Consider the following 25,028-nt stretch of genomic DNA (forward strand, 5'->3'; position numbering starts at 1 on the left):
CCAAACAAGTCAGAATTTGGGAAATAATCAAAAAGTTCCCATTCAACAAGCACCACTCACACAGCCACTTTACTGTGTCCACCAGCACATGCTTGTATAATTAGAGAAATTTTTGATCATGCATACAACTAAAAAGAAGAACAAAGTTTTCTGGTTAGCCTGCTTCTTTAACTTTCCAATGTCAGGCCTTGAAACATGAACTGCTGTTTTTATTTCAGTTTATTTCTAGGATAAGTTGAAAAACACTGAGAATTTAAAAGAACCAAATATTAAGATTTGATGAAAACTTTTCTGTACTGCAATTGGCTCATTGCTCAAAAAAAAAAAAAAAAAAAAAAAAACCACTCTGATCTCAAGTTGTATATAAGCTGTCAAACTGGCTCCCAAAGTGATAAAAGTGACCCAGTTCACAGATGTATATAACTTCTGATGTCTTTCAAAGGTAGACCATTATATAAACCTAAGCAGCATTATTTTTAGCACAGAATTGCAAATAGGTGTACTGGTTTCCAAAAACTAATGTTTATGGTGCAACAAACAGCAGTTACTTTTGAACATATTCTAAATAATTTATCTGAAGTTTCACAGAGATTTTTTTGGCTCTTTAGACTGCACCAGAATAGTCAGATATATGGCTGCAATACACTGCTGTATGAAGTAATGTCATATGCTGAAATGCAGTAATTTAATAACCAGAATATTTAGTAACTGATTTTTATTGCAAAATTAGCAGAATTTTATAAGTAATATTTAAATAAACTGAAGTGGGAAAAGTAAGAGCCAGCCTTACTAAGGAAGTTCAGTACCTTTATGCTGAATTTCAAAAAGTACATGTTGGAACAGGGAAGAACAGAAGTACATCTCTATTTTAACATCATACAGAAGACTGCAGCAATCTTCACATTTTATTGTCAGAGATTGCCCCCTACAGATCCACCCATAACTGAATTCACAAAGACACACAATTCTGCAATCCGTATGTGACAATCATGCTGTTAAAAGTTCTTGCTCAAATTACAGATATTACATCTTTTCCAATCCCTGCTGTCATTCAGACACAAACTCTCCTGCTCACTCCCAATCCCCTAGGCCAGTTTTTATTAAGATACGCTTTGCTGGGTGACATTTCCCTCTGTACAGACTATGAGTATAAACCTCTTGTACAACCAGCATTGAATCTTCAGGAATTCAAGTAGAACAATGGAAAGGTCTCAGGTGTGTGGTGTGATTCCCTCTCTTACCAGTAAATACAGATGTCAACTATAAGATCTCCAGATTTATGTCATTTGTTTACCCTAGTTATTACTATTTGCAATACAAAGAGAGACGAAAGGTTGAACAGTCATTAAATGTGTTAACATGTTATCACATGTTGCTGAAAGCACTGTTGAATTTCAAGTAGTTGCCTAACTTCCAGCAACATCAGAACAATTAATATAATTTCCCTCTTAAAATATTTTCAGACATTTAGAACATTACTGCTCAAAGAAGCACAGCACTTACCTTTGATATTGGGTCTAATGTAAGAAAAGAGATTGAGTTCCACAGGATTCTGCAGAAGGGAGAGAGCAGCAGGTTCTAATCCCAATTGCTTGGCCCTCTGGGCTTTGGTGCCTTTACTCCCAGTTTTATAAGGTGCAGACTTATAACAAAAAGACCAAACAAAACAGTTATTAAAAAGCAGCAAAGTATTTTGATTATGCTATGTACTTGACATTATGTACTATTTAGTAATGCAAGATTACATTTAAACTAAGGTTGATCTGAGAAAGAGTACAGTACTGACCACATGGTCTAATTCTTCCAAAGTTCTACAATTTAGCAATCCTTTTAAAAGGCAACTGGATAACTTTCCTTCTTTCTTCAACTTCTGTATCATCGTATGTGTCTTCTTTGCAACAGTACTAAAACACAAGAAATTAATGTTAACAGTCACATTTCACAGTGAATTAAAATGTCTATTGATCGTGGCCTCGTCTATTACACAGCTGAAACCCCTGAGAATTGTATCTCATGTTAACCTTCAACAAACCAAGTTGATAATTTTAAAGTTTCTAACCATTTTTCTCAAAACTGTATCAAAATATCCTGTGGTAGTTCTAAGAAAAATCATGAAGTAACACTGATAGTAATTACTGCTCCGCACACTTCTGTAATACTGCTGGCCTGGAAGCCAAATAAAAAGGCCCTAGAATAAATCCACACTCATGAGCTCTTACAGACAGAACTCATATCAAAATAGTTCTGCAGCATCCAGTACAGTCTATCAGATTTAAACTCCTAGGTCTTCAGTAAGACATATGGGAGCAACCGCAAGCAGCAGAGGTATTTTGTTATTATTTAATTACTTGTCAAGACAAGAACTCTCTCAGGCCACCTTCCCTCCTTGGAAAGGATCTCTTGGTAGGAGTTAGCAGGGAGTACAAGGAGGACGACACCAAGCTGACAGAAGAGCTGACCAGTCTGTTCCCTTGCTACCTCAAGAACACAGGGTCACTCAAAAGTAAGATGGAATGAAAGCAGTCTCATCTATTGCCACAAGCTTTGCTGATCATTTCTTTCCTGCAGTGATCTGGGATAGTTGAACCTCATCTCCTGGTACACTCCAGTCTAAGAAGAGCTCTTCACTAGAAGCTTCCCTGATCCAAGCAGGGAGCCAAGGGGTTCTTAGTGATTCTTTTTCTAAGAGTGGAGCTTCCATTTCATCATGCTATGTATTTCCAGCAACTATTAACTACTCTTTTAGTACAAATTTTTCTGTGCAGTTTCAATAAACTGCAAAGAAATTAAGATGTTAGTTTCTCTTTGGCAATCAATAATTCTAAATTTCTTGTTACTTAGATTAAAAAAAAGAAAACAAGAAAAACCTAACCTCCCAAAAAACTGAACAAAACCCCAGACAGGTATCAAGCATAATTACCTCAGTTTTAAACTATTTTCTTTATTAGTTCCTTTACAGCTGTAGTGTGTACAACGAGGTAAAACAAGGGCCACAGGAGCAGCAGCAAGTTGTTGCTCACCTCTCACCCAGACCCCTTCTTGTGCTGTTGACTCACTTACCGTAGCTCTTCCAATGCGTGCTGTACTTCTCGCAAGGCATCGGCCTCCAGGTTATTGATGAGCTCTTTTCGGTACCGAGCAATAAAAGGAATCGTGTTTTCCTCTTGAAAGAGCCAAATTAAGTTTGCACATACCCATGGTTCAACATTTGTTATTTCTGACAAGGCCTGCCAAAGGAGAGAAAAAAACCCAAACACATTTAACAGCCTCTCATTCAACATTCAAAACCAGTCCCAGAACATTGCACTGGCCAGCAGAGACTACTGTACTCCCCAAGACAGGATGTCAGACTTCTCATGCATCCAGCCACCACACCCAGTAGTTCAGCAAGACATGCAGCAACCAATGTTTCCAGAAACTTGTAACCACAGTAAAAAATGCAGGAAGCAGTACCTCTTGGGAAAAAGAAAAAAAAAAAAAAAAAAAAAAAAAAGAAAGAAAAAACATCAAACCAAAATTATAAAACAAGGCAGGGAGACCATAAAGTGCATAAACTGTACACAGCAACTCAGAAAATTTGGAATTTTTTTTTTAAAGCCAACACTCACATACTCATGGTTCAGCTCAACAAACAAAACCCACAAAGCCAGGGCTGATCCAAATTCCACTCAACTAGTAACAGGAAACTAGCAATACTACTGACAGTTTCAAGACAAAGTAAGCCTTGCAAAGTAAAACATGATTTTGTACAAATTGAGCTTTCTAAAGTTACAGAGTATCAATATGGAATCACTGACACCCTATACAAGCAGCTTATCCTAGTAACATTTTAACCATCACGATTTGTTTGCGCTTCACTACAGTAGTTACAATAGAGGGCTGATACAAAAGCCTGTTAAAAGTTTCATTCTGAAACCTAAAAATGTAACAACACCTGCACAATCATATTCACTCCTTTCAGAGCACACAAGGATCAAATTCTCCATATGTATTTCCAGGAATATGCGAGAAAACCCACAAAATTTTACAGCTTTCTTAAGTAGACTGTACAAAGGATGATGAATACAATATGTCCTATCTATTCCCATTCTATTCATATTAAAATCTTCCATGATCACATCCAGGCTTCCAGCACAAGAGCTATGCTAAAACTGCCTCCACCTGAATGGCTTCAAAGTTAAAATCCTACAAAAACAAAGATGATGTCTCCCTTGTTATCATTGTTGTGTGAAGAAGGCAAATCTTCCTGATGGAACCATAAATTGATAAACACTCTCAAATGGGTCTCTGCAACTAAATGATCCACACTGACTAAATATTAAGTTGTAAAACTGCACACAAACATTCCAAATCTGTCAGCATCCCTTCCTGTGGGAGCTTCAGTTGTGTACGTCCACCAAAAATCCCATGTGTTCATACTGGAGAACCATGCAAAATGTTACAGGCAAGCTTTGTTCGAAGGAGACCCAAAGTCACAGATATTAGAATGATGTAAAAGTCTGAAGTTTTAATAGTTACCAACCAACATCTATATTTATACACATTTTATGACAACCTAAGCAAAGGTTAAATGACTACTTAACTTCAGAGGACTGAAATTGTACGTTAAGATCCTGAGTGCTAATGATGCAGGAAATAGTTTCATTGGTACCTCAGAAAAGGAAAATATCTCATACCTGTACAATATCCCAGTTCATTTCAAATTCTTCTTTTATTTTGCCTCCCAGATTTTTAACTGGCTTTCCTTCAGGACATGCATTCAACTTAATCTTTTTAGAGGGTGGTTCATCAAATGCAAACTCCTCCTCACATTTCTCTTGTTTCACTACAGGAACACTTGTTGAGGGTTTTTCATCACTCACTAAACTGTTTTGGTTTTTCCCTTGGAATGAATTTATTTCCATTTTCTTAGGCACTTCTGGCATTCGATTTAAACTTTTTGGTTTAGTGCCTGCATTTTCTTCCTTAGGTTTTAGAAGCTGCATTTTATTATCTTCTGCAGGTGCAATAGGCAACGATACATCCTGCCAAAAAGACATTAAAACCATAGTAAGTACTGGCTGTTATAAAGTGGTTCAACATTTCATTTCATTTAAGAAGACTTGCTACCAGACATCATTTTGCCAGATAATGTCTCTGGCAGCAAAACACCAAGCCAGAAATCAAGTAACCTGAAATGTATCTTGCATGGAGGAAACAATACAAATACACACAGCAGACTTCTGATTTAGATCAAATAATAGGACCTTCCTTCAGAAGACACTGACCTACAATCTCTGCCTCCATTCATGGAAGCAGCAGGGCAGGGAAGCACTTCTGAGGTGTTAGGTTCCAGCATAAGCACTGGAACTGAGATCTGGACTGCCAAGATACAGTTTAACCTTGGACAAGCCACACCTTCTTTATTGACTTTCTGCAGAGATCATCCACAGAAGGACTGGCTTCTGCCATGATGTGATCTCAGAAGTTAATAGTTGACAGCAATATTAATAATAATAAATATTAATAATAATAAAACTGCAATCCTTAGTGGGTTGAACAGCCATGCAAGGAAATGTAAGCACAGGCTGCCTTTTTTTTGCGGTACCCAAACAGTGAAAAGGTAGAAGACAACAAAGGTGCAATATCAAAACCCAAGATATTACAGAAAGAACAGAAGCATTTATTTATTTACATTGTTGAAAGATATCTAGGGAAAAACACATCCTATTATCATTGACAAAAATTTTCAAGGAGGACCCTTATATCATGGACGCATTAATTTAAAACAAAGCCACGCTTATCCAACATACTGAACATTCACAGGAACAGTGGAATTTTATCAGCTGATGAGACTCCGGCAACCAGAGTCAGAAAAAATGTTCATGTTACTTCCCAAGAGCAGTAATTAAACGTCTCTTGCTTACAGACACGCACCATTTCCTCTTTTATTGCTACCTTCTTGACCATCTTCCTGGCCACAGTTGACCGTGGAGCAGCAGCTTTTTTAGTTTTTGCCTCAGTTTTCTTTGGCAAACGAGGTCTCCTGGCAATTTTGCTTTTTGGCTCCCATTCCTCCTCTTCCTCCTCTGATTCAGAGGTTCTGAAAAACAAATGAATCAACAATATTGCTTATGAGAAGAATAAAAAATACATAAGCAAGCTAGTCTTGAGTGGTTTTTGGCATGACAGAAAAGTGAACAGGAAAAATTAACAGAAAGGTAAAGAGAGTCAACAAATACAGGTCTTTCACACTGCTGCAGGGCTAATGTCTTAAACAATCTACCAACTTTTATGATGTATACACACATCGTACACATGACTCTGTTTGGACAACTGGTAGCTCACTTTCACCCTATCTTCATTATGAGCATGAATAAGCCTAAGTAATTTGCATTTTATAACTGAAGTTTTGTGCATGAAAACTTTTTAATCAACTTCTCAGAAACTGAATGTTGTTCTTACGCAATTGCTCATGCTTAGCATAAACCCTTAAAAAATTCCAAGGAAAAAAATGATCTTACGAATTAAGAAATGAAGGTAGTTCTTCTGATGTAGGGGCTTTGGCTACACATTTCACCCTCCTTGGTAGAGAAGACATCTGAAACAGAGGAAAGAAGAGAGAAACGTAACATTTGGTTGAAGCTGTATTCTCTTCACCTCACTGTCAAATGCGCCCTATAATGTCTTCAGCAATCACAAAAGTTTCCTCTAGAGCAAGTTTGGTTTTCTCAGTATCCAATAATTTAGGCCACAGCAGCACACATTCAACAATCTTTTCAACTAAGCAAACAAACCAGCACCATAACCTCTCAAACTACTTTTCTCTTCACATGAAGGTAACTATTTGGCTTGCATGTAAAGCTGTTCTAGCAAAAAGGGTACTGGTTTTCTCATTTTATTGTGTGTCACATAGAGTATGCCAGTCTTTCCTCCATCCATTCAAAAAGCATAGCAAATCAAATTAAAATCTAGTAAAGTGAACTCATGTGTGGTTTTGATGGGACAGGACAAGGCAATTGTCCATTTCCAGCTAGATTTTTACATTGAAGGACTATCTGTTGCTTGTATTCAATGAGAGCTATTATTTTGAATGAGCTGCTCCTTGGAATATAGAAAGTGCATAAAACAACTACCAAAAGTAAAAAGGGGAGGTACACGCTTTCTCTTGACCCAAGGTTCATACCTACAATAGCTGTATTTCAGTTAAACAGTTACAGAATTTTTGTCATTGGGCCCATGAATTTCAATAGCCATATTTAACAGTCTTAGTTAAAAAACGTTAGGTAGCCTCAAAATTTCATCTGCCAGAAAATCAAAATTTAAAAAATTTAAAAAGGAAAAAAATCTTGTAATTTATTTCAATTACTACAAAATTCAGAAGCATATTTTAGCTATATCTGGTACAATTTCGTTGTTCTTCATATTTTTATACCTTGAACTTAAATGTTATTGGGAACCTTAAAGTCCCATGTTTGCACAATACATACCAGATAAGCATTTGCCAAAGTGCCATTTAACTCAAGGGCAAAACGCCCTTTAATCCAACTTCATTCTGGCCTCTGTTCAAGCACTAGAACACACTTGTTATTAATGGCTTTCAGCAAGTTTTCCTTGTAAAGCAAGACAAAAATTTTGGTGAAAATTTTCAGCACTGCATTTGAAGAAGCAGTATTGAGGGTCACATCAAAAATGTGACCCTTGGAGCTACACTCTTCGTGTAGCTTGGAGCTACACTCTTCGTCAGTAACAGGTCAGCATTTCTGTGCTGTTCCATAATGTTACTGGCTGGAACACACATCTACCACAGAAAAACACAAATCTCCAAAGAACACGAAAAATATTACTCACCTTATCAGCTTCCCAGGTGCCTTTTAACTGTCAGTTCTGAGACACTCCCAAACTCATCCAGCCACTCTGCTTCTCTGTGTTCCTTTGCTCTTAATACCTGAACAGTCATAGTCACAGCTCTGAATTAATCACATTACTTCAGAGGCATGAAAAGAATGCTTCCATTTTTATATCATACTTCAATGTGTGAATGGGAGATACAAAAAATATTAAACACCAAGATTTCCAAAGTTAGGTAACATCAAAGGCAGATGAGATGGATCCCTGATCCACTCTTTCAAAGGTGCTGGGACACTTCATGCTTCTTTTCAGCTAATACAATTAGCTGGGTATTCTAGGAAAGTAATCAGTTTTTAAACACTCTAACCAGCTTCTTCATGAGTAGCCATTAAATCACTGCAAGTAAGAAGGAAAAGACCAATACACATGGTCTCATTGGTCAGCATTGTCCCTACTGATTAACACCACCCTAAACATCTCTGTCAGTTTGGAACTCAGCATAGACCATGAAAATTCTGGAGCCTACCCAGAAGCCCAGGTAGAAGGAAAACCTCATCTGGAAGGTCCTTTTTTCTGCTAGTATTTCCCCCCTCATGTCAAGTGGTTGAGGGTCTCAAAACATCTCAACATTTGTATCATTACATTAAGTAAGATTATGGCAAGAGTAATGCTTGCTTTTTAAAGTTAATTGCACTGCCTGACATCCAGTATTGGTAACCTATCTAACTCTCCATATCTGCAGAAAGAGATGAGCTCCTTAGTAATTCTCCATGAACAGCCAAGATGTGGTCAGAAGCCAAAATGGCGTTCTATAGTTGAAAATAAAAGCCAATACCAAAAAAGGATATGTAAGATACATATAAAGCATCAGGTATCACAAAGAAAAAAAAAAAAAATAGTATTTCCACTGCAAGGTGGGGCTAAATTATAACCACCTCACCTTTTCATACTGAATACAACAAACTAACTGCACTTCCTATTTGTAGAAAAGAATCTTATAGCTACTACATATATACTTTTTGCTTGCAAAAATAAAATTTAATTGGAACCCACAAAAGTACTTTTTGTTTAATTTCAAATTGCCAGACAGCTGTCTGCTAAATTTTCCTCCTGATCCGCCTGTGCTGGGGTGTGCAAACACCTACATTTAATGACTAAGAAAAACAACCCTTCTGTGATTCACTGTGGAGGGGGAGGCAGGGACGAGGATGAAAAAGAAACAAGTCTAAATGCCACTGATGATGAGACATAACTAATACAGAAAACAAGCCTGGCGACAGTCCCTGAAGTAAGGCAGGAAGACTCAAGAAACAGGCAAAGGCAAAGACTGTTAAGCTCCACATGGGGCATCTACAAGACTGACTTCATCACAGGGCACTCAATAAGCTACTGCCAGCTCCATGCTCGGCTTCTGTGGGGATACCGTCCCACACATCCCCTGCCTTGAGCATTGAGGGAACTGGGAACAGCTTTATGCACCCTCCCTTGGTCCAGGCTGGGACCAAGCCGGTGTGAAGTTGGCCACTTATCTCCCATTATATTTTCCAGATAGACTGGCCTCAGTGGGAAAACTGCCTTTAATACTTCCTTCTCTGTCAGCTCCAGTTAACTCTCCAAGTGAGAGTTGGTTTCTACCCCAAGGAAAGAAATGATAGTCCTTTCCAAATCCAGAAGAATCCCACAGCTGTGGAAGAGCCAATTACAAAACTGAAAAATTAAGAATAACCTATTTATACCAGTCAGGTCATTTTCCCTTCCTGTGTCTGTATCCAGTTTTGCCATACCTTATCACAGATGTATCACAGATGTTCACAGTACTTGCTGTTTCCTTATCAGCTGAAGGAAGTAAACACACAGTATCCAGAATTGTGCACGAGTTACCCAGCCACTCTGGTTAGGATTTCACCAGCTTGCCAATTGTCATATTCAACTTCAACATGCTCTGCTCCAGCAGCTCTTCTCACACCTGTGGCTAGCAAACTTCTGGCCAGTAACCATCAGCCAACACACCTTTTCTTATTTTATGTACACTGTCAGCAATCTTTTAATCTCTGACAATGCTGCTCTTTAAGAAAAACAGTTCTTGCTTATCTGACCAATAATATTTTACGTCCATGGTAGGCAACATGAGCTAGGCCCTGGAAACTTTGGCCTTGCCCACACACTTAAGCTCCTGACTGCCGATTCATTTCAAATCTGTCTGTGTACAGATTTGTCGATCTTTTGCTTCTCTAGGATAGGCTGAAACCTTAATGCTGAAACTTCACACTAGACCCTTGATCCTCTGCTCAAGGGAATCAAAACTTGCCTGCTTGTCTATGTCTTAAATGACAGCATGAAACATCATTGCTTGAAACACACTCTTCCATCACTAAAGCCTGGCTTCTCCACAAAATTCAGCAGTTATATAGCATGCTCTTCGAAAGTACCTTCCAGGTAAAAATTAAATAAATCACAGAGCTATTATGCTGTCTGATAAAGAAGAGCTGAAACTATTTAAATCATTGCTGTTGTAGATAAATACATCCTCTAGGTCCACTCTCCAAATAGTTTGGCATCAGTTTTGTTGCCAGTTATTTTGTTCTCACCACTTCTATCCTCTGCATCCAATGCAGAGCTCCACATCGCAATTTGGATGGCTGCAAATTGTACACTTCTCCCTGCCTGCCAGCTACTCATTAAAATAAGGCTACTGAAGTTTGTGGTCAGGCCACACAAGGAATAAAGACTAACCAAGTAGCTGTCATCCTTTACTGAACAGAATTTTAATACAGGTATGCACAAAACACACAGCAAGGAAATAATTTCTCTGGTCTCTCTCCCCAAATAGGTCTAGGCAGCACATAGAATATAAGTAGATCGAAGTTTTAAAGACCTTATTATGTTAAGGAGCAATCCAAACCTCATTTAGAGACTGCTATTCTCTTCAACCTCCCTATTCATGCAAAGGCACAACCCATTAAAAATAAATTTCTTCTTATGTGAATCCCAGTGGCATAAGCAACCACTTGCAGAAAGAGAAGTTTAATAACAGTTTAAAAGTCATCAGTTAAAAAAATTCTCACTCCCCACCACCATTTTCCCAACTCCCCCAAAAAAAACCCTGCACAAGTACACACCTCTATTAAAACTCCATCAGTAGGGCAATGATTTTCAGATTCAAAAACAGCCCTAATAGATTTTCCTACCTGAAGGCACAGGATTTAAAAAAAAAACCAAAATACAACAACAAAAACCCAACAAACAAACAAACAACCCAAAACACGACCACCATCACAAATAAACTTGGAAATTAATTTCATTTCACTAACTGCAACAAGCCCTGTCCAGCTGAAAACCACACAAACTTCTGAATCCCTTTTCCAGTTAATCCAAAGCAACACATTCCTTACAAAACAGGGATCCCTCTATGCAGGAAGCTCCTCAAACTTTGCTCTACAGACTTTGCTTTTCTGTCACAAATAAACCAGCAAGAATAATAAAATTTTGCAGTTTAGCTTCTTCTTAAGTCTAACAATACTAGCCAAATCAGCATTTATAACATGAAGCAGCTGGAGCAGGACAAAAAGTGCACTATACGAATCCCATATGACAAGGGAATTTTGGACCATTGTTAGTAGAAGCGGAATGGCCACTTCAATAATTATGAGTCTCAACGGGTTGATTTTGCTTGTCATTTTAAGATACCTTCACTGCAATAACATTCTAAGGAAAAGAAATATCAAAATGTGAGCACTCAGTCAGCAACAAGGGGAAAGATGCTATGCAGACCAATGGTAGGGACTTGTATGGAAATCTTTCTGTCTCTCCAGGTTTTTATCCTGCAGAGATAAGTCAGCTGAGTTGTACTGCCAAACATAAATCCAACTTACTGTAATCCTCCTGAGGTTAAAACCTTGGAGAACTCCCAGACACTTTTGCTCAGAGAAGCTAGTGTAGATTTCCAAGGACTTTTCCTGTACAAAGCCGGTCAGGCCTGCCTGAAGGAGTTGCAGACATAATTTAGGAACCTCCAGCACTAACTGGAAAATTACAGCCACAAAGAACAGAAAGTCATATAGGGTACACTCATTCACCAAAACAGTCCTCAAAGCTAATCAGAGAAGAAAAGGTGTAAGAACAGCACCTACTGTTTTTACTTACAGAAGTACCATCAGAAAGGCAAAGCACAAAGATTGTGCCCCTAGAAGGTGCATTCTATCCCATGCCTGTTCCTATAATTAATGGTACCACTGAGGAAAGGAACAACCCGTGCTATGCAGCACCCTGTAAATGTTTCAGAAGAGGTCTGCCCAAGAAAGGGAGGACATAAACACTTTTCATTCATTTTCCTCAATCCACTGCTCTCAAACCACCTATGAAGGCATTATCCAAACTCAGGGGATACTGCTTCTGATGCAGGAACAGATGGCTACACCATGTGTAGTTATTCCTTTTCTCCAGTCCACCAAACCAGCCCCACAGAAACACATCCATCCTGGTTCATTAAACGGGATGTCTTCACTCCCAAAAGGATATGGAAGACGCACATCTCTTCTGCATGGCTACAGCCTCAACAGTTTATGACACCGAAACACTCGTTTTAGAGGCTTGGAGGTAGAAGGGGAGTTGAGAGCAAAGCATTGTTTGTTGCTTGGTGACTCACTACCACCCCAAATCATTGCTTTTCGGCCCAGAAACGCGACTGAGATGAAAATACACTTTACGTACTCCAAAGCCCTATTCTCTCCCTGGCGACACCGATTTCTTCAGATATGTTGAAAGCGTTCAAGAGAAACGGCTAACAGAGCTAAATGTCACCCTTATCGCCTAGGAAGGGCACCAGCTCCGTGGGAGAACCACGGGAATGTGCCACCTCTCTCAATCGCCTTCCTGTCCCTTCCAGCTGTCCCGCCCCAGCCTAGCCAGGGGTGCCCGTCCGCATCCGCGGTCCCGCTCAGCCCCTCGCAGGAGTCGGGCAGTTCTCTCCCCTGGCAGAGGGGGTGGGGATGGAGGGAGAAGAACAGGTTCGTTTCGTCCTGAACAACCGAGACAAGAGCGAACCCCTCGTTTGCCGGGCGCTGCGGCGTGGCACGGAGAGCGCCGAGGCCAGCACGGCGCCGCTGCCCGCCCTGCTTCACCCCCAGCCCGGTCGCAGCGAGGGGCGGCGGCTTCCCCTCGTCGTTACCCCCTGCTGCCGCCGGCTGCCGCGTTTGAAAGGGCCGCCGGTGCGGCAATGGCGGACTCGCCCGCCCGACGCGCCGCGGGGCGGAGCAGGAAGCGGCGGCCGCGCCGCGCCGCAGGAAGCGCGGCCAGGCCGGAGCGGCGCCGGTGCCGCCACCGCCCCTCGCACCGCCTCCTGCACCGCCCCTCGCACCGCCTCCTGCACCGCCCCTCGCACCGCCTCCTGCACCGCCCCTCGCACCGCCTCCTGCACCGCCCCTCGCACCGCCCCTCGCACCGCCCTCGGTGCCCCTCTCCCTTACCCTCACGCCGCCCCTCGTACCGGCCCTCACACCGCTCCTCACGCCACCCCCGGCGCCCCGGGAGCGACCCCGAGAGCTGTCAGGGGTGAGGGGCTGAGGGCCAGCGACACCGAGGCTGCCCCAGGGCGAGAGCATCAGCCGCCTTTCACTTGAACCAAGGACGAAGGGCGGCGATGTAGAAATGACCCGGTTCGGTATTGGATGAATGGGAGTTCGAAATGTGTTTAGCCAAGGAGCAGGGTTTTTTCACGGGGGTCTTGGGAAGCAGAAGTCGTCGTTGTGTTAAGCTGAGATATTGCAGAAGACGCAGAAATAAATACACGACCTTTCAGCCCCCAGAGTAGATAAGAACATGTAAATCCCAATATACATAGCATGCTCGTGTTCTTTACCCATGCACACTAAAATTTGCATTGTTCTTCCTTAAAAGCATTTGCACACTAGTGATAGAAAAAGTATACAAGGGTTAGGTGCCTGCCTTAAAATTCGATCTAAAGTTATGTTTCCCTGCAGTCTCTACCTATTCCTTCATCATCCATATATTCTAAGTTAGTGTTCAGCAAGGATCCTGTGAAGTCTGTATCGCATGCAAAAAATGTAACGGGTGATGGCTTCTGGAGCCATCACCAGAAGCATGGAGCAAGCACACTGCTGCATTAAAGCTGCCTTTCGAGTTTCCATTACCCTAAAAGGTCTTCTGCTTTGTATTATAAATATTTGTAACTTGTGGTCATAACTACAAGCCATCTGTCCTCCAGCCTCGGAACAGCAACATCTTAAATGTAACTAAGGTGCTATAAACTTAAATAATTCATAATTTTTCATCTTGACTTTATAATAAATGTGTGTTTAACAGTCCAGAATGGTTTTAAACACAATAATGTTCAATGCAGTGTGACTGGTCTCTTTGCATGGAGTTTACCTGACCTCTTTAGCTTTCAGAGGCCTGGAGAGAGACGTATGCATGTGCTTGTCTTTATGCATGGGTGCCAAATCTTCAGCTGTCACAGATCTGTTGATTTAAATAGGGCCTGTGATTTACACAAGTTGAGGATCTGACTCGCAACCTTCAATAGGACTGTTCACATATTTAGAGGTAATCAAGCGTGCAAGTATTTGCAGGCTCGGAGCTGATTCGCCTGGAGTTTTGTACTAGTAAGAGCTGAGCAAAGAGTAGTTTAGTGTAATACTAGAGAGCATGAAATCATGTTAGATCATCAGGTTTTCAGATGAAACATTGTCATTTATAATAGAAAAGTTCTATTCTTTTCTATTATATTATTCTTCTCATTTCATATCAGATTCTACTCTTATGCCAAAACAACTTTTAAATAAGTATAGGAACTCAATGCACTATATAACTAAGGACAAAAGATTGTGACTATAAATATCTTAAAAGTCATATTTAAAGACTTGGTCTGATTAAATTTTGTAAGACTTAGAGTGCAACTTTGTGCAGAATATAAAAATACTGCCTGTATCATCTGACTCCTTTGATGCACTGCATTAAAATTCCTATGTCTAAGTACATATCATGCAGTCAACTTTACTTCTCTTCTATTAATAGTTTGAAATTAGGTCACTGTTCTTGTAAGGATAAGCTAAGCCTGTACAACTGATTTAAAAGAAATTACCTATATATAAATGTTTGGGTTTCTTTCTCATGTTCGCCTACAGTGACACCATTCCTTATCTATAATCAGTAATTTTTCTGTCTGTTCTGGCATACGTATCCTATGCTGGAAGGTGTTTGTAGATTTGTTTATAGTGACCCCTGCTGCAAAAGATTAAGACTGATGTTTCTCTAAGCCTTTAAAAAGACATTTACCCAATTATTTTGGAGTTCAGAACAAAAGAACCAACCAGATGTAAATCCAAGCATATAACATTTGAAACTCCCTAATCTGAATAATTTTCAGTAAAATTAGTTGAATCATACAACTGCTTTTCTTCCCTCACATGCATAGGATTTACTTTCTAATGCAATGCAATATAGTTGCAAAGTAAAATAGCTTCTCATTTCCTAGGGGTAAGGCTTGTTCTTTGTGTTATTGTTCTTTGATAAGGGCTAGACTTGACACCAATAAATCAATGTCTCAACTGCTACATGTAAATATTTTCAGAGTTTCACTCAGGAAAGCATGTGCTTGTGTTTATCTCTGTTCAGGATAGCAAACTACTAAAAAAGCAGATTAAAGCATAGGACTAAGTTTAAGCACAGATTACCCCTCTTGTTTCAGAAGGACTTAAGTGTCAGCCTATTCCAGTATTGCCCTCAATAAAATGTTTTCTCAAGCTCAGCTTTAAAAACTTCAGCAAGAGGTATGTGTATGGGTTTGTCTACAAGAAAAAGACCCGTATGTGCTCTGTGCTGAGCAAAAGCTGTGCAGCCATAGCTAGTGACGCTCTTAACCTCAAAACTAACAGGCCCTGCTAACAGAGCTGCAGCTTCAAGCTGCTTCAGCTTCCTAGCCCTCTGCAAGCTGCACAAAGTAAGCATCTACTTGCTTGCAAAAGACACTTGAGGTATAGCCATGGTAAAACCTCATATCCATATGCATTAATGTAAATGTTATTGTACAAACATATGTGCCTGATATGTTTTTTTAAAGCTGTGTTTAAAGAGTATTATTTAGGCTGCAAAACTTAGCAAAAAGCCATGCTTAGAGCTCCCTGTATAATCTTTATAATGCCCTTTGTGCAAATATTTACTGATGAATGGAGGCATCCCACGGAAAACTGTGAGACCAGTGTAGTAAAATAACCACAAGGAGGCAGAATAAAAATCTGATGTCTCTTTCCCCACTGAGTCCTTCACATTGCATTCTCAGCAGCATTCTCATATTACTGAGTGCAATTTTCTACATTTGATAGACAGGTAAAAGATAGATTGAGTTGTCCCATATCCTATATTACCAGTAAGAATTGAAACCTGTGTCTTTTCCACAGCAGCCACACTTCAACATGAAACCAGTCCAACTTGTCATTTTAATATAGGGTGATGGATTATGGGTCTTGACAGTGGTTGGGCAAAGAAATTCAGCATAGCTGCATTATTCTCTTTTTCTGGGATTTGGAAAATTGATGCTGCCTGAAATGTCAGGAAGGGAGATGAACCAGTGGGGCAATCTGCTGGGTCTCACTCTCTCCTCTTCAAGAACTGGAAAAAATCCAGTGTTCCCATGAACTTGCCATTGAGGGCAGATGCTGGATAACTTATGCTGTGAGAGTGCAGTCTGCTTCTTGGCCATGTTGCAGTAACATGCTGAGGGTCATATGGTCTGTACTCAGGTTTCATACAGAATGTAATCCATACTTCTGTTTCCTACCTCAGTGCTTTGGCAGTTTGTGAGTTATCTGCTTCTGCAGCCATTACTGCTGTTTTGGTGGTGGTGGTGTGAGCTGAACCATGAGATCCTCATGTGTTTTTATCATCTTGGCAGGCTGACAAAAGTTTCCTTAGGAGTGTGACTGGGAGAAGAGAGTCAGTGATTTTTAGCAGTCCATTTCTCAACAAAAAGTGACAGTGTGTAACGACATAAAGGTATATGTGCATAGAGGAGGCTAGAGAGGCAGGAGAACTCTGCCAGTGCACTTAGCTTGTCAGACACCGGAAGGCCCCAGTCCAGAAGCAAGATAACGACATGAACCTAAGCTAATGAGCACTGCTGAGAGGCAGGGTATGTTATTTTGGGCATGGTGCCACATTAGCATGACTCTATATCTTCCAGACAGAAGCTTGCAAAGTCTGGGCAGCTCAGAGTGTGAGCAGAGTTTGCTTGTGTCTGTCTGCACCTGTCTGCATGGCCTTGCAGAAGAAAAAGCAGCAATTTCCCAATTAATTAGCATAGACTTTTTGCAAACCATTCAGATATAAGAGTATCTGCCAAAAAGGAAAAAAAAAAAAAAAAACCCACCAAACAAACAAAATAAACACCTTCACTTCAACAGCTCCTCAATTTCTTTTTTCTACCAGGCCCAGAAGAAAGGATGATATTGTCAGAGTGTGTTTGAAGAGTTTCTGAATTGCTCCAGAGAGCCCTGGTATTTATCCTCAGAGCCTTGTTGTTCCCTGTTGTGAAGGACAAAGGCACAGACAAAATATATACCTCGTGCAAACACAGAGAACTGTACCAGCACCTTCAAAATCCATCGGTATTCCATAGATGAACAGTTAAATATACAACTGTAGGCAGGAGGATAGCATAGTCCTTTTTCCAACTGATCCAGAAACCCTTTTGCAGAATTACTCCTGAAGTTCTGTTACATGCTCATATGTCCAGTATACATACATAAGAGAATGAAAAGATAATTAAGTCTCGGAAGGAAGCTAACGGGTGTGAAGGATGTTTGGACTGAAGTGTAGGCTATTGTTCCTGGGCTACTGCATGCATTTATTTCAAAGAGAAGGTCTCTTCAGAATCAAAAGCAAACATGGTTTAGGGACTGCCAGATGGAATTCTACTTCTATAGAGATTAGTTCTGATTTCTGTAAATAAGCATGCTCAGGATGATAGTAAATGTCTTCTAAGCTGCAAGAGTTTTCAGGAAAAAGTCACATTTGGGAGAATCAGAAGTAAAATCCTTGACTCAAAGTTAGACCATTGAACTATCAAAACCCATTATTCCAGTACTAATATCTATATAAAAGGATTTATCCACTTTATTTTATATTTTACCTATTTTACCCCATATATATATATATATATATATATATATATGCCTATCGGTTTTCTTTGTGTGGAACTAGGATACCTCAAAGGCAAATCAGAGCCTCCAGTTTCTCTGCTGACTCTGCAGAAACACACAGGTCAAGACCTTCAATAGTCACAAGGCTACATGTCTTGTAACAGGAGGACTGAATCCATCACTTTTGAATGAGGAAATGATGCTGGCAAGTCGAGGAGCCTCAAAACGTGTCCTTTATTCCTGTCTGTTCAAGTAGCAATTTAAGTGCTTACAAATTAATCATATGCTTTCAGCAAACTACAAAAAGGGCTTCATTCTAGCAAACATAAATCTGAATCTCAGACTCAATTTCCTCCTCTGCTACCTATGTCCTGTGTGACCTTCGACAGGTGACTCTTTTTTGTGCCTTGGCTCCTCATTGTTAAGATGGGGTACTAATAACACTTCCTAAAATGATGTGTGAGGATACACAATGACTATGATATGCTCAGGCACCTGCACATAAAGGAGATGGGTAAGTATGTCAGATTTTACAGGGAAATTTCTGCCAGAAAAATTTTGACGAGTTTCAGTCAGTGCACAGGCACTAACAGGCACAATAGGCAGAGTGTCTGCTGTTTGCCCTCTTCACTGCAGGTCTATTACTGGTGTGACAGTTGATACAGGCATACATAAACGTTTCTAACCAAGCAACCTATGGGTAATTTTGAATCAAGAAACTTTATATGTAGTCAAAATGTAGTCATAGTACCAGATATCCTGATACAGATCATCATTTGGAGAACTTCTTTCATTCTCAGTCACCATTTCCTCTCTTTTCCCATCCTTGAAAGCCAGATGATGCTTTAAAATCCAAAAGAGGGCTTTTATGTGTGTGGTCAAATCCACACAGCTGTAGAGATGAAAATAAGAGTCACTTAAGGCCTTTATCACCTGCCTGAAATTCCACTGTCTTCAGCAGAGCTGCAGCTGGAGATGTATTAGTCTGATCCTAAATGAGAAAAAGATGCAGTTCCTGGCTGCAAGGGAGAGATGTGGTTTTAGGTCCAGCCCTTCTGCCTTCCCCAGGAGAAGTTAAAGCTTGCTTCTGGTATTTTCACTAGCATGGCAGCCTGCAGTTTTGTTAAAAATACTTGGAAAATTGCTCTTTTAGCAATCCTAGGGACCATTCTTTTAAACAACTACCATCAGTCTTGCAGACTCAGTCTCACTATCTGCTCAGTTCAAAGGGTGCACAGTATTTTCTAATGAGGGCGACATTTTGGAAGTAACATAAACATACTTAATGTGTCAACTTTGCTAAATTTAAACCAATGCTGTTAGGTTCAACAAACTGTGACATGGCAACCTCAGCTTTAATAGTACTAGAAGGCCTAGAAAATTGATGCTTGTATTTGTCTGCAGCATTGCAGGTCATTCATTTTCTGACAAGAAGTTCCAAAAATTCCAGTGAATGGAGAATGTTGACACATAAAACTCGGTTGCTATTTCTGTAAAATAACTAATACAGTAGCTAACTATATATAGCCAGAAGTAATTGCTTATGTAAATAAAATACCAGTGAACACATTACAAGATTAAAGAGAGACTTTGAGCTTCCAACACAGTTATTTGCCGACTCCCACCCTTATACACACGATGACTTTGCAGTCATAGCTCTGCTATGCCACAAGACTTAATTTAGGATATGCGTGGCATATTATACTTCCTCACATTCCTAAATAAAGTGCTTTTCCATTAGCTGCTTAGTTCTCATTTTAGCTGGCCACTTCACCCTTCATTAGTGAAGAAAAGTACAGTCATTTCACCAAATATACTGCCATGCAATCATTTGTTAATCTTATGCTATAGTTAGGATTTATACAAGTATAATAAAGGCTTCAGGTTCTTCTGGGCATTTGGATGAATTTTTAGACGATATTAATTTGAAACTCTCACTCTTCAAAAATTGTCTGTTTCAAATGGCAGTTATAGGTAGTAAAAGTGAGATAAATTGATGGAAGATCAGATCAGAAGTAATGTATCTTAATAAATGTGTCATCCATCTTTGAGAGGAAGGTGATATGACATAGCTTAAATACAGTGCTTTAGGAAAAGGCACTGGTTAAATATTTTGAAGGTAGGTTTACAGTGATCTCTGCCATTCACTGAAGAGTTATCGCCCATAAACGGTGGGAGTTTTGTTTACTACAGCTGGTAGGGATTTAACATTTTCACAAGTGAGAAGTATAGAGGGCACCTATATAAGAGTTTTAAAGTCCTTATTTTTTCTTTCCTAGTCTGACATTATTCAGCTGAAGCTGGTTTTGTGCTATCAGCTGGTTTTGGACCTCTCAGAAGAACACTATTCCATTGCTATGAAATACCTTTTGCTGATTTGATCCTTATTGTTATTTCTATACTGTCACAAGAACTGGAAGCTGCTGAGAAGGAGAAGGATCCTATGCAGCAAGCTATAGATAGGAGTGAAAAAAGATGGGTATTGTGTGTATTTGTGGGTGTGACAGTAAAGGAGAGCTTTGAGCATGAAGGCCAACGGTCAGATGGGCAGGTACCTTCAGGGAGCTATTAGGTATATGGACAACATAGGAAAAACCCTCCTGTACTTGAATTAAAACATAAGAAAGGAGTTTTCCTGCTTCTAGGAGTCAGTGATAGTGAAAGGTGTTGACATCTTGTTAGGAAGGAGCCATTGTAGGCGGTGTGGGGATGGGCTGCGTAGGAACCTGAAAGTAAAAATCAACAGCATGAGTTTATGCAAACATGGATAAATGAGAGTAACCAGTATGTTGTTTTAGGCAAAAACCTACACAAATCCTTACAAGATTCTGAATGAATAGGAGCAGCACTGGAATATCTGTCATAACTGAAAAAGCAGGCTGATGCTCCATTGTATCTTGGACAGGCTGTGATTGAAGATTTCACCACCAAAAAGATCCACAAGACAAACTGAAGATAATTCAGAGTAGAAGTTGACGCCTACATTATTAGACCTGACAGTAGCATGACAAGAAAGCAGGTAACAAGAAAGAATCATTATGGGAAACAAAATTGTATTAACTTGTTTGTTTTGTCTCTCTGTATTTTAATATGTTTGCAGCAATTCAACATCAACTCCTCCAAAAATGCAGATATTTGTGTTCTCAACTTGTTGTCAAACAAAATTACATCAAGCAACAACCCATACTTTAGCAGTGTTGCTTCTGAAACAACAGAAATAAATGTTGTTGATGGGCAATAACCCAGTGTCACTAAAGTATCCCAGTGGTAAGTAGACACAATACCAAAGAGTACTCCCACTACTCCCCCTTGGTATACCTAGATGGATCTCTTCTACCTAGTTTGAGAAACATTTTCCCATAAGGTGTCTTTGTGAAAAAAAGTTAACTGGAAAGTTAAAAGAAAGAGAAAGATGCAGGTCCCAGTGCTTGGCCCATTAAAGGAGGCACTGAGTGAGTTTCATGTGGAGTTTGAAAGGGCCTTACATACAATTAAATAAATTTTTATTTGCCCTTCTAAGAAATCTTCGGAATGCTGTCTTGTAAAGCAGGATGAGCAGGTATGTTGAACAGCTGTTTGAAGAACAAATCTAGAAAACATTCCTACCCAGGACAATTCCCAGTAACATTTGCTTTAATCATGCAGTATAAATGAATCCAGTATTTCCTATCTATTGAGGATGGAGCATTTGTGCCTTTCAACTGCAGTAACTGCATCCTTCCAGCAGAGTAACTTGCTGCTGCTTAGTCTGCCCTACCTTCAGCTGAAGCTCCCTAAACTCACTTAGGTCAAATGGAGATCCAATTCTGAAAAGGTTGTATGCACAACACGTCCTTTTTTAATCTGAAACACTTTGCTGCAGTTACAGACAAATTTTTAACCTGTCCATATGCTTCACTACAAAGCTTCATGGCTTCTGAACAGCTCTGATAGCACTACAGGTTTCCTCCTGAGATAAATAAGCACCCACCTGCAAAGCTAGGAAAAAAATCCCCATAAAAGGTATTTCAGACAACTTGCAATAAATATGTTATCATCCACTTCATGCAATCCACTAATAATCAAGAAAGAGAAGAAAACCATCCACATTTTATTTTGTACGTGTTGATGCACTGTCCTTATGGGAAGAGGCGAGTGGCAACGTGTCACAGCTTGCCAACTTCAAACACCTTTGTGAATGCTGTCTCCCATCAGTGGACTTGTATTCCCCAAACACAGAGCATTAGGTTTCACTGAAAGACCTAAACTGTTCCATTAATGACCTGATGGATAAGGTAAGATTCAGTGGTTTTTACTCAAAGACAGACTCGAAGTATTTGAACACCCTCTCATTTCTGCTTGTCTGTTTTCATTATAAATATTCATGTGGATCCAATCATCAGACAAGTTTCTGAATCAGCAGAAGACATCTGAGCTATTTCCAAAAATACAAAATAGGTGTCACTTAAAATTAGTTGTTTAAATCTGTTATACCTCAGTACGGTGCTGGACATTTCCAGAGTGCTAAGTACAATGGGATCTTTGCCTTGTGATCTTGGCATCATCATCCTTGGACACCAGAATTGTAATATTTAGATATCTTAGTGCATTTGAAACTGTCAGTTTCTGTCCTTTTAGAGAGAGATGATAAATCTAGATAAGGATTTATTGAGGAAAATATCTCATTTTAAACTCAGAACTTTGAAACAATTATACTAATTTTTCCAGGCTTGGCACTTTTCAGATTACATCAAACTAAAAAGAAAAACCACCCCAAAACAAACTATGTGTGATATTTCTGTCCTTTGCTATTATTGAAATATTCAGGCATAAAATATGCTACTGAGATGTCTGAATAAGGTTATGTTATTAATACATACATAACTTAGAAAGGTTTGGAACTATATTACTCAAGCTTTTATATTAAAATACATTAGTCAAAACTACAAAAGTTTCAGTCCAAATGAAGTATATTGTAAAATTACAAATACATCAGCACAATGTATTTTCTTGGGAAAATTTTCTGGGGAAAAATACATTAGAATTATAGATTAGATTACTTTGATTATACTGGATAATAGCTGCTTCTGTGACAATAAATAATTGCTAATTATAAGATCTTATTAGAGTTTCTAACTTAATTGCTAATCCCCCTTTCCTTCCTTATGACTCCTTACTGCAGAGCACAGCTTTCTCTATTTTTCAGCAAGTATGAGCTACTTCCTCCATATGTTGGAGGAAGAGGTACATAAAGGAACCATTCATTTCATTTGTAAGTATGTGTTTTTCCTAATAAAAAAAAGTGGCAACAGCCTAAACCCAGTATTAAAAAAATCAAATACAAACTGAAGCATAAAGGCACAAACCAGAAATCTCGTTAGTTTGAAAAGGAGACAAAGGTATGTTAATATCAGTATAAATAAAGAGATCAAAAAAAAAAAAAGGCGGAAAATAAAACTGAGGCAATGAGGTACTGCATTATGTGAATTAAAAAATATTATATATACATATAATAAATAAGTAATGTAGTGTATCACAGAGAATCACAGAATAATGAGGTTGGAAGAGACCTCCAAGATCATCAAGTTTAACCTATACCCTCACACCTCAACTAGACTATAGCACCAAGTGCCATGTCCAGTCTTTTTTAAGCACATCCAGAGATGGTGATTCTACCACCTCCCTGGGAAGACAATTCCAGTGCTTTATTATTCTTTCGGTGAAAATTTTTTTCCTAATATCCAACCTATACCTCCCCTGACGTAGCTTGAGACTGTGTCCTCTTGTTCTGTCAGTTGCTGCCCGGTGGAAGAGACCAACCCCCACTTGTCTACAACCTCCCTTCAGGAAGTTGTAAAGAGCAATAAGGTCACCTCTAAGCCTCCTCTTCTCCAGGCTAAACAACCCCAGTTCCTTCAAACGTTGCTTATAGGGTTTGTATTCCAAGCCCCTCACCAGCCTTGTTGCCTCCTCTGGACACGCTCAAGCATCTCAACGTCCTTCCTAAACTGAGGGGCCCAGAACTGACACAGCACTCAAGATGCAGTCTCACCAGCGCTGAGTACAGGGGAAGAATGACCTCCCTGCTCCTGCTGGCCACACAATTCCTAATGCAGGCCAGGATGCCATTGGCTTTCTTGGCCACCAAGGCACATTGCTGGCTCATATTCAACCGGCTGTCGACCAGCACCCCCAGGTCCCCTTCCCACCTGAACACTGTCCAGCCACACTGTCCCCAGCTTGTAACACTGTAGGGGATTTTTGTGGCCAAAATGTAGAATTCGGCACTTAGACTTATTAAACTTCATGCTGTTGGGCTCTGCCCATCCATCCAACCAATTTAAGTCTCTCTGCAGAGCCCTCCTTCCGTCCAACAGATCAACACAAGCTCCCAGCTTAGTGTCGTCTGCAAATTTACTAATGAAGGACTCGATGCCCTCATCCATGTCGTCTATAAAAATATTAAATAGAACTGGTCCCAGTACAGACCCCTGAGGGACACCACTGGTGACTGGCCGCCAGCTGGATGCAGCACCATTTACCACCACTCTCTGGGCCCGGCCGTCCAGCCAGTTCCTAACCCAGCGAAGACTGCTCCTGTCCAAAAAATTAAATATATACTTTTAGTAATTTATTTTATGAAGAATGAAGGTATGGGGACTGTAATAGCTATAAAAATAGTAGAGTTATTAATAAGCAGAAACATTAGGTTTTTTTCCTTGTGCTGCTTTTCTAAGCATCATATCTAGACCTCTAAATGCAACAACTTCCTTTTGCTCTGCATTGGGATGGGTAAATAATACTGGATTCCCCAGACTCAGAGAATGTTAAAAAAAACCATGGATATTAAAGATCTCCCAAGGGGCTCCTTCAGTTATATTCGTATTCAAGAGGGGAAACAATTTTCATGAAAAATACTTCAGAAAAATGCAGTGTCATTATAATTATGACGTATCTCTTCACCAAACTACTTTGACAGTTATTATCAAAACAAACAAAAAAAAAAACAACCCTGCAATGGTTTTATTAATATTTAATATTTTTTCAAATAAACACTGTAACTAC

General features: G+C 39.7%; 1 protein-coding gene across 1 annotated transcript in view; it reads right to left on the minus strand.

The window, feature by feature from the left end:
• Positions 1-11,788, minus strand: part of SRBD1 (S1 RNA binding domain 1) — a 123,345-nt gene extending 111,557 nt beyond the window's left edge. Inside the window, exons 1-8 of the mRNA XM_053974609.1 lie at positions 11,703-11,788; positions 7,831-7,927; positions 6,504-6,580; positions 5,917-6,082; positions 4,677-5,024; positions 3,061-3,227; positions 1,787-1,904; positions 1,504-1,642 (exon numbers count right to left, since the gene is read on the minus strand). Of these exons, the coding sequence (XP_053830584.1) occupies positions 1,504-1,642; positions 1,787-1,904; positions 3,061-3,227; positions 4,677-5,024; positions 5,917-6,082; positions 6,504-6,580 (1,015 nt within the window). The 5' untranslated portion in view covers positions 7,831-7,927; positions 11,703-11,788. The remainder of the gene's footprint in view (positions 1-1,503; positions 1,643-1,786; positions 1,905-3,060; positions 3,228-4,676; positions 5,025-5,916; positions 6,083-6,503; positions 6,581-7,830; positions 7,928-11,702) is intronic.
• Between the last annotated feature and the right edge of the window lie 13,240 nt (positions 11,789-25,028).

The sequence above is a fragment of the Vidua macroura genome, chromosome 3 (genome assembly GCF_024509145.1).
Source record: "Vidua macroura isolate BioBank_ID:100142 chromosome 3, ASM2450914v1, whole genome shotgun sequence".
Lineage (NCBI taxonomy): Eukaryota > Metazoa > Chordata > Aves > Passeriformes > Viduidae > Vidua > Vidua macroura.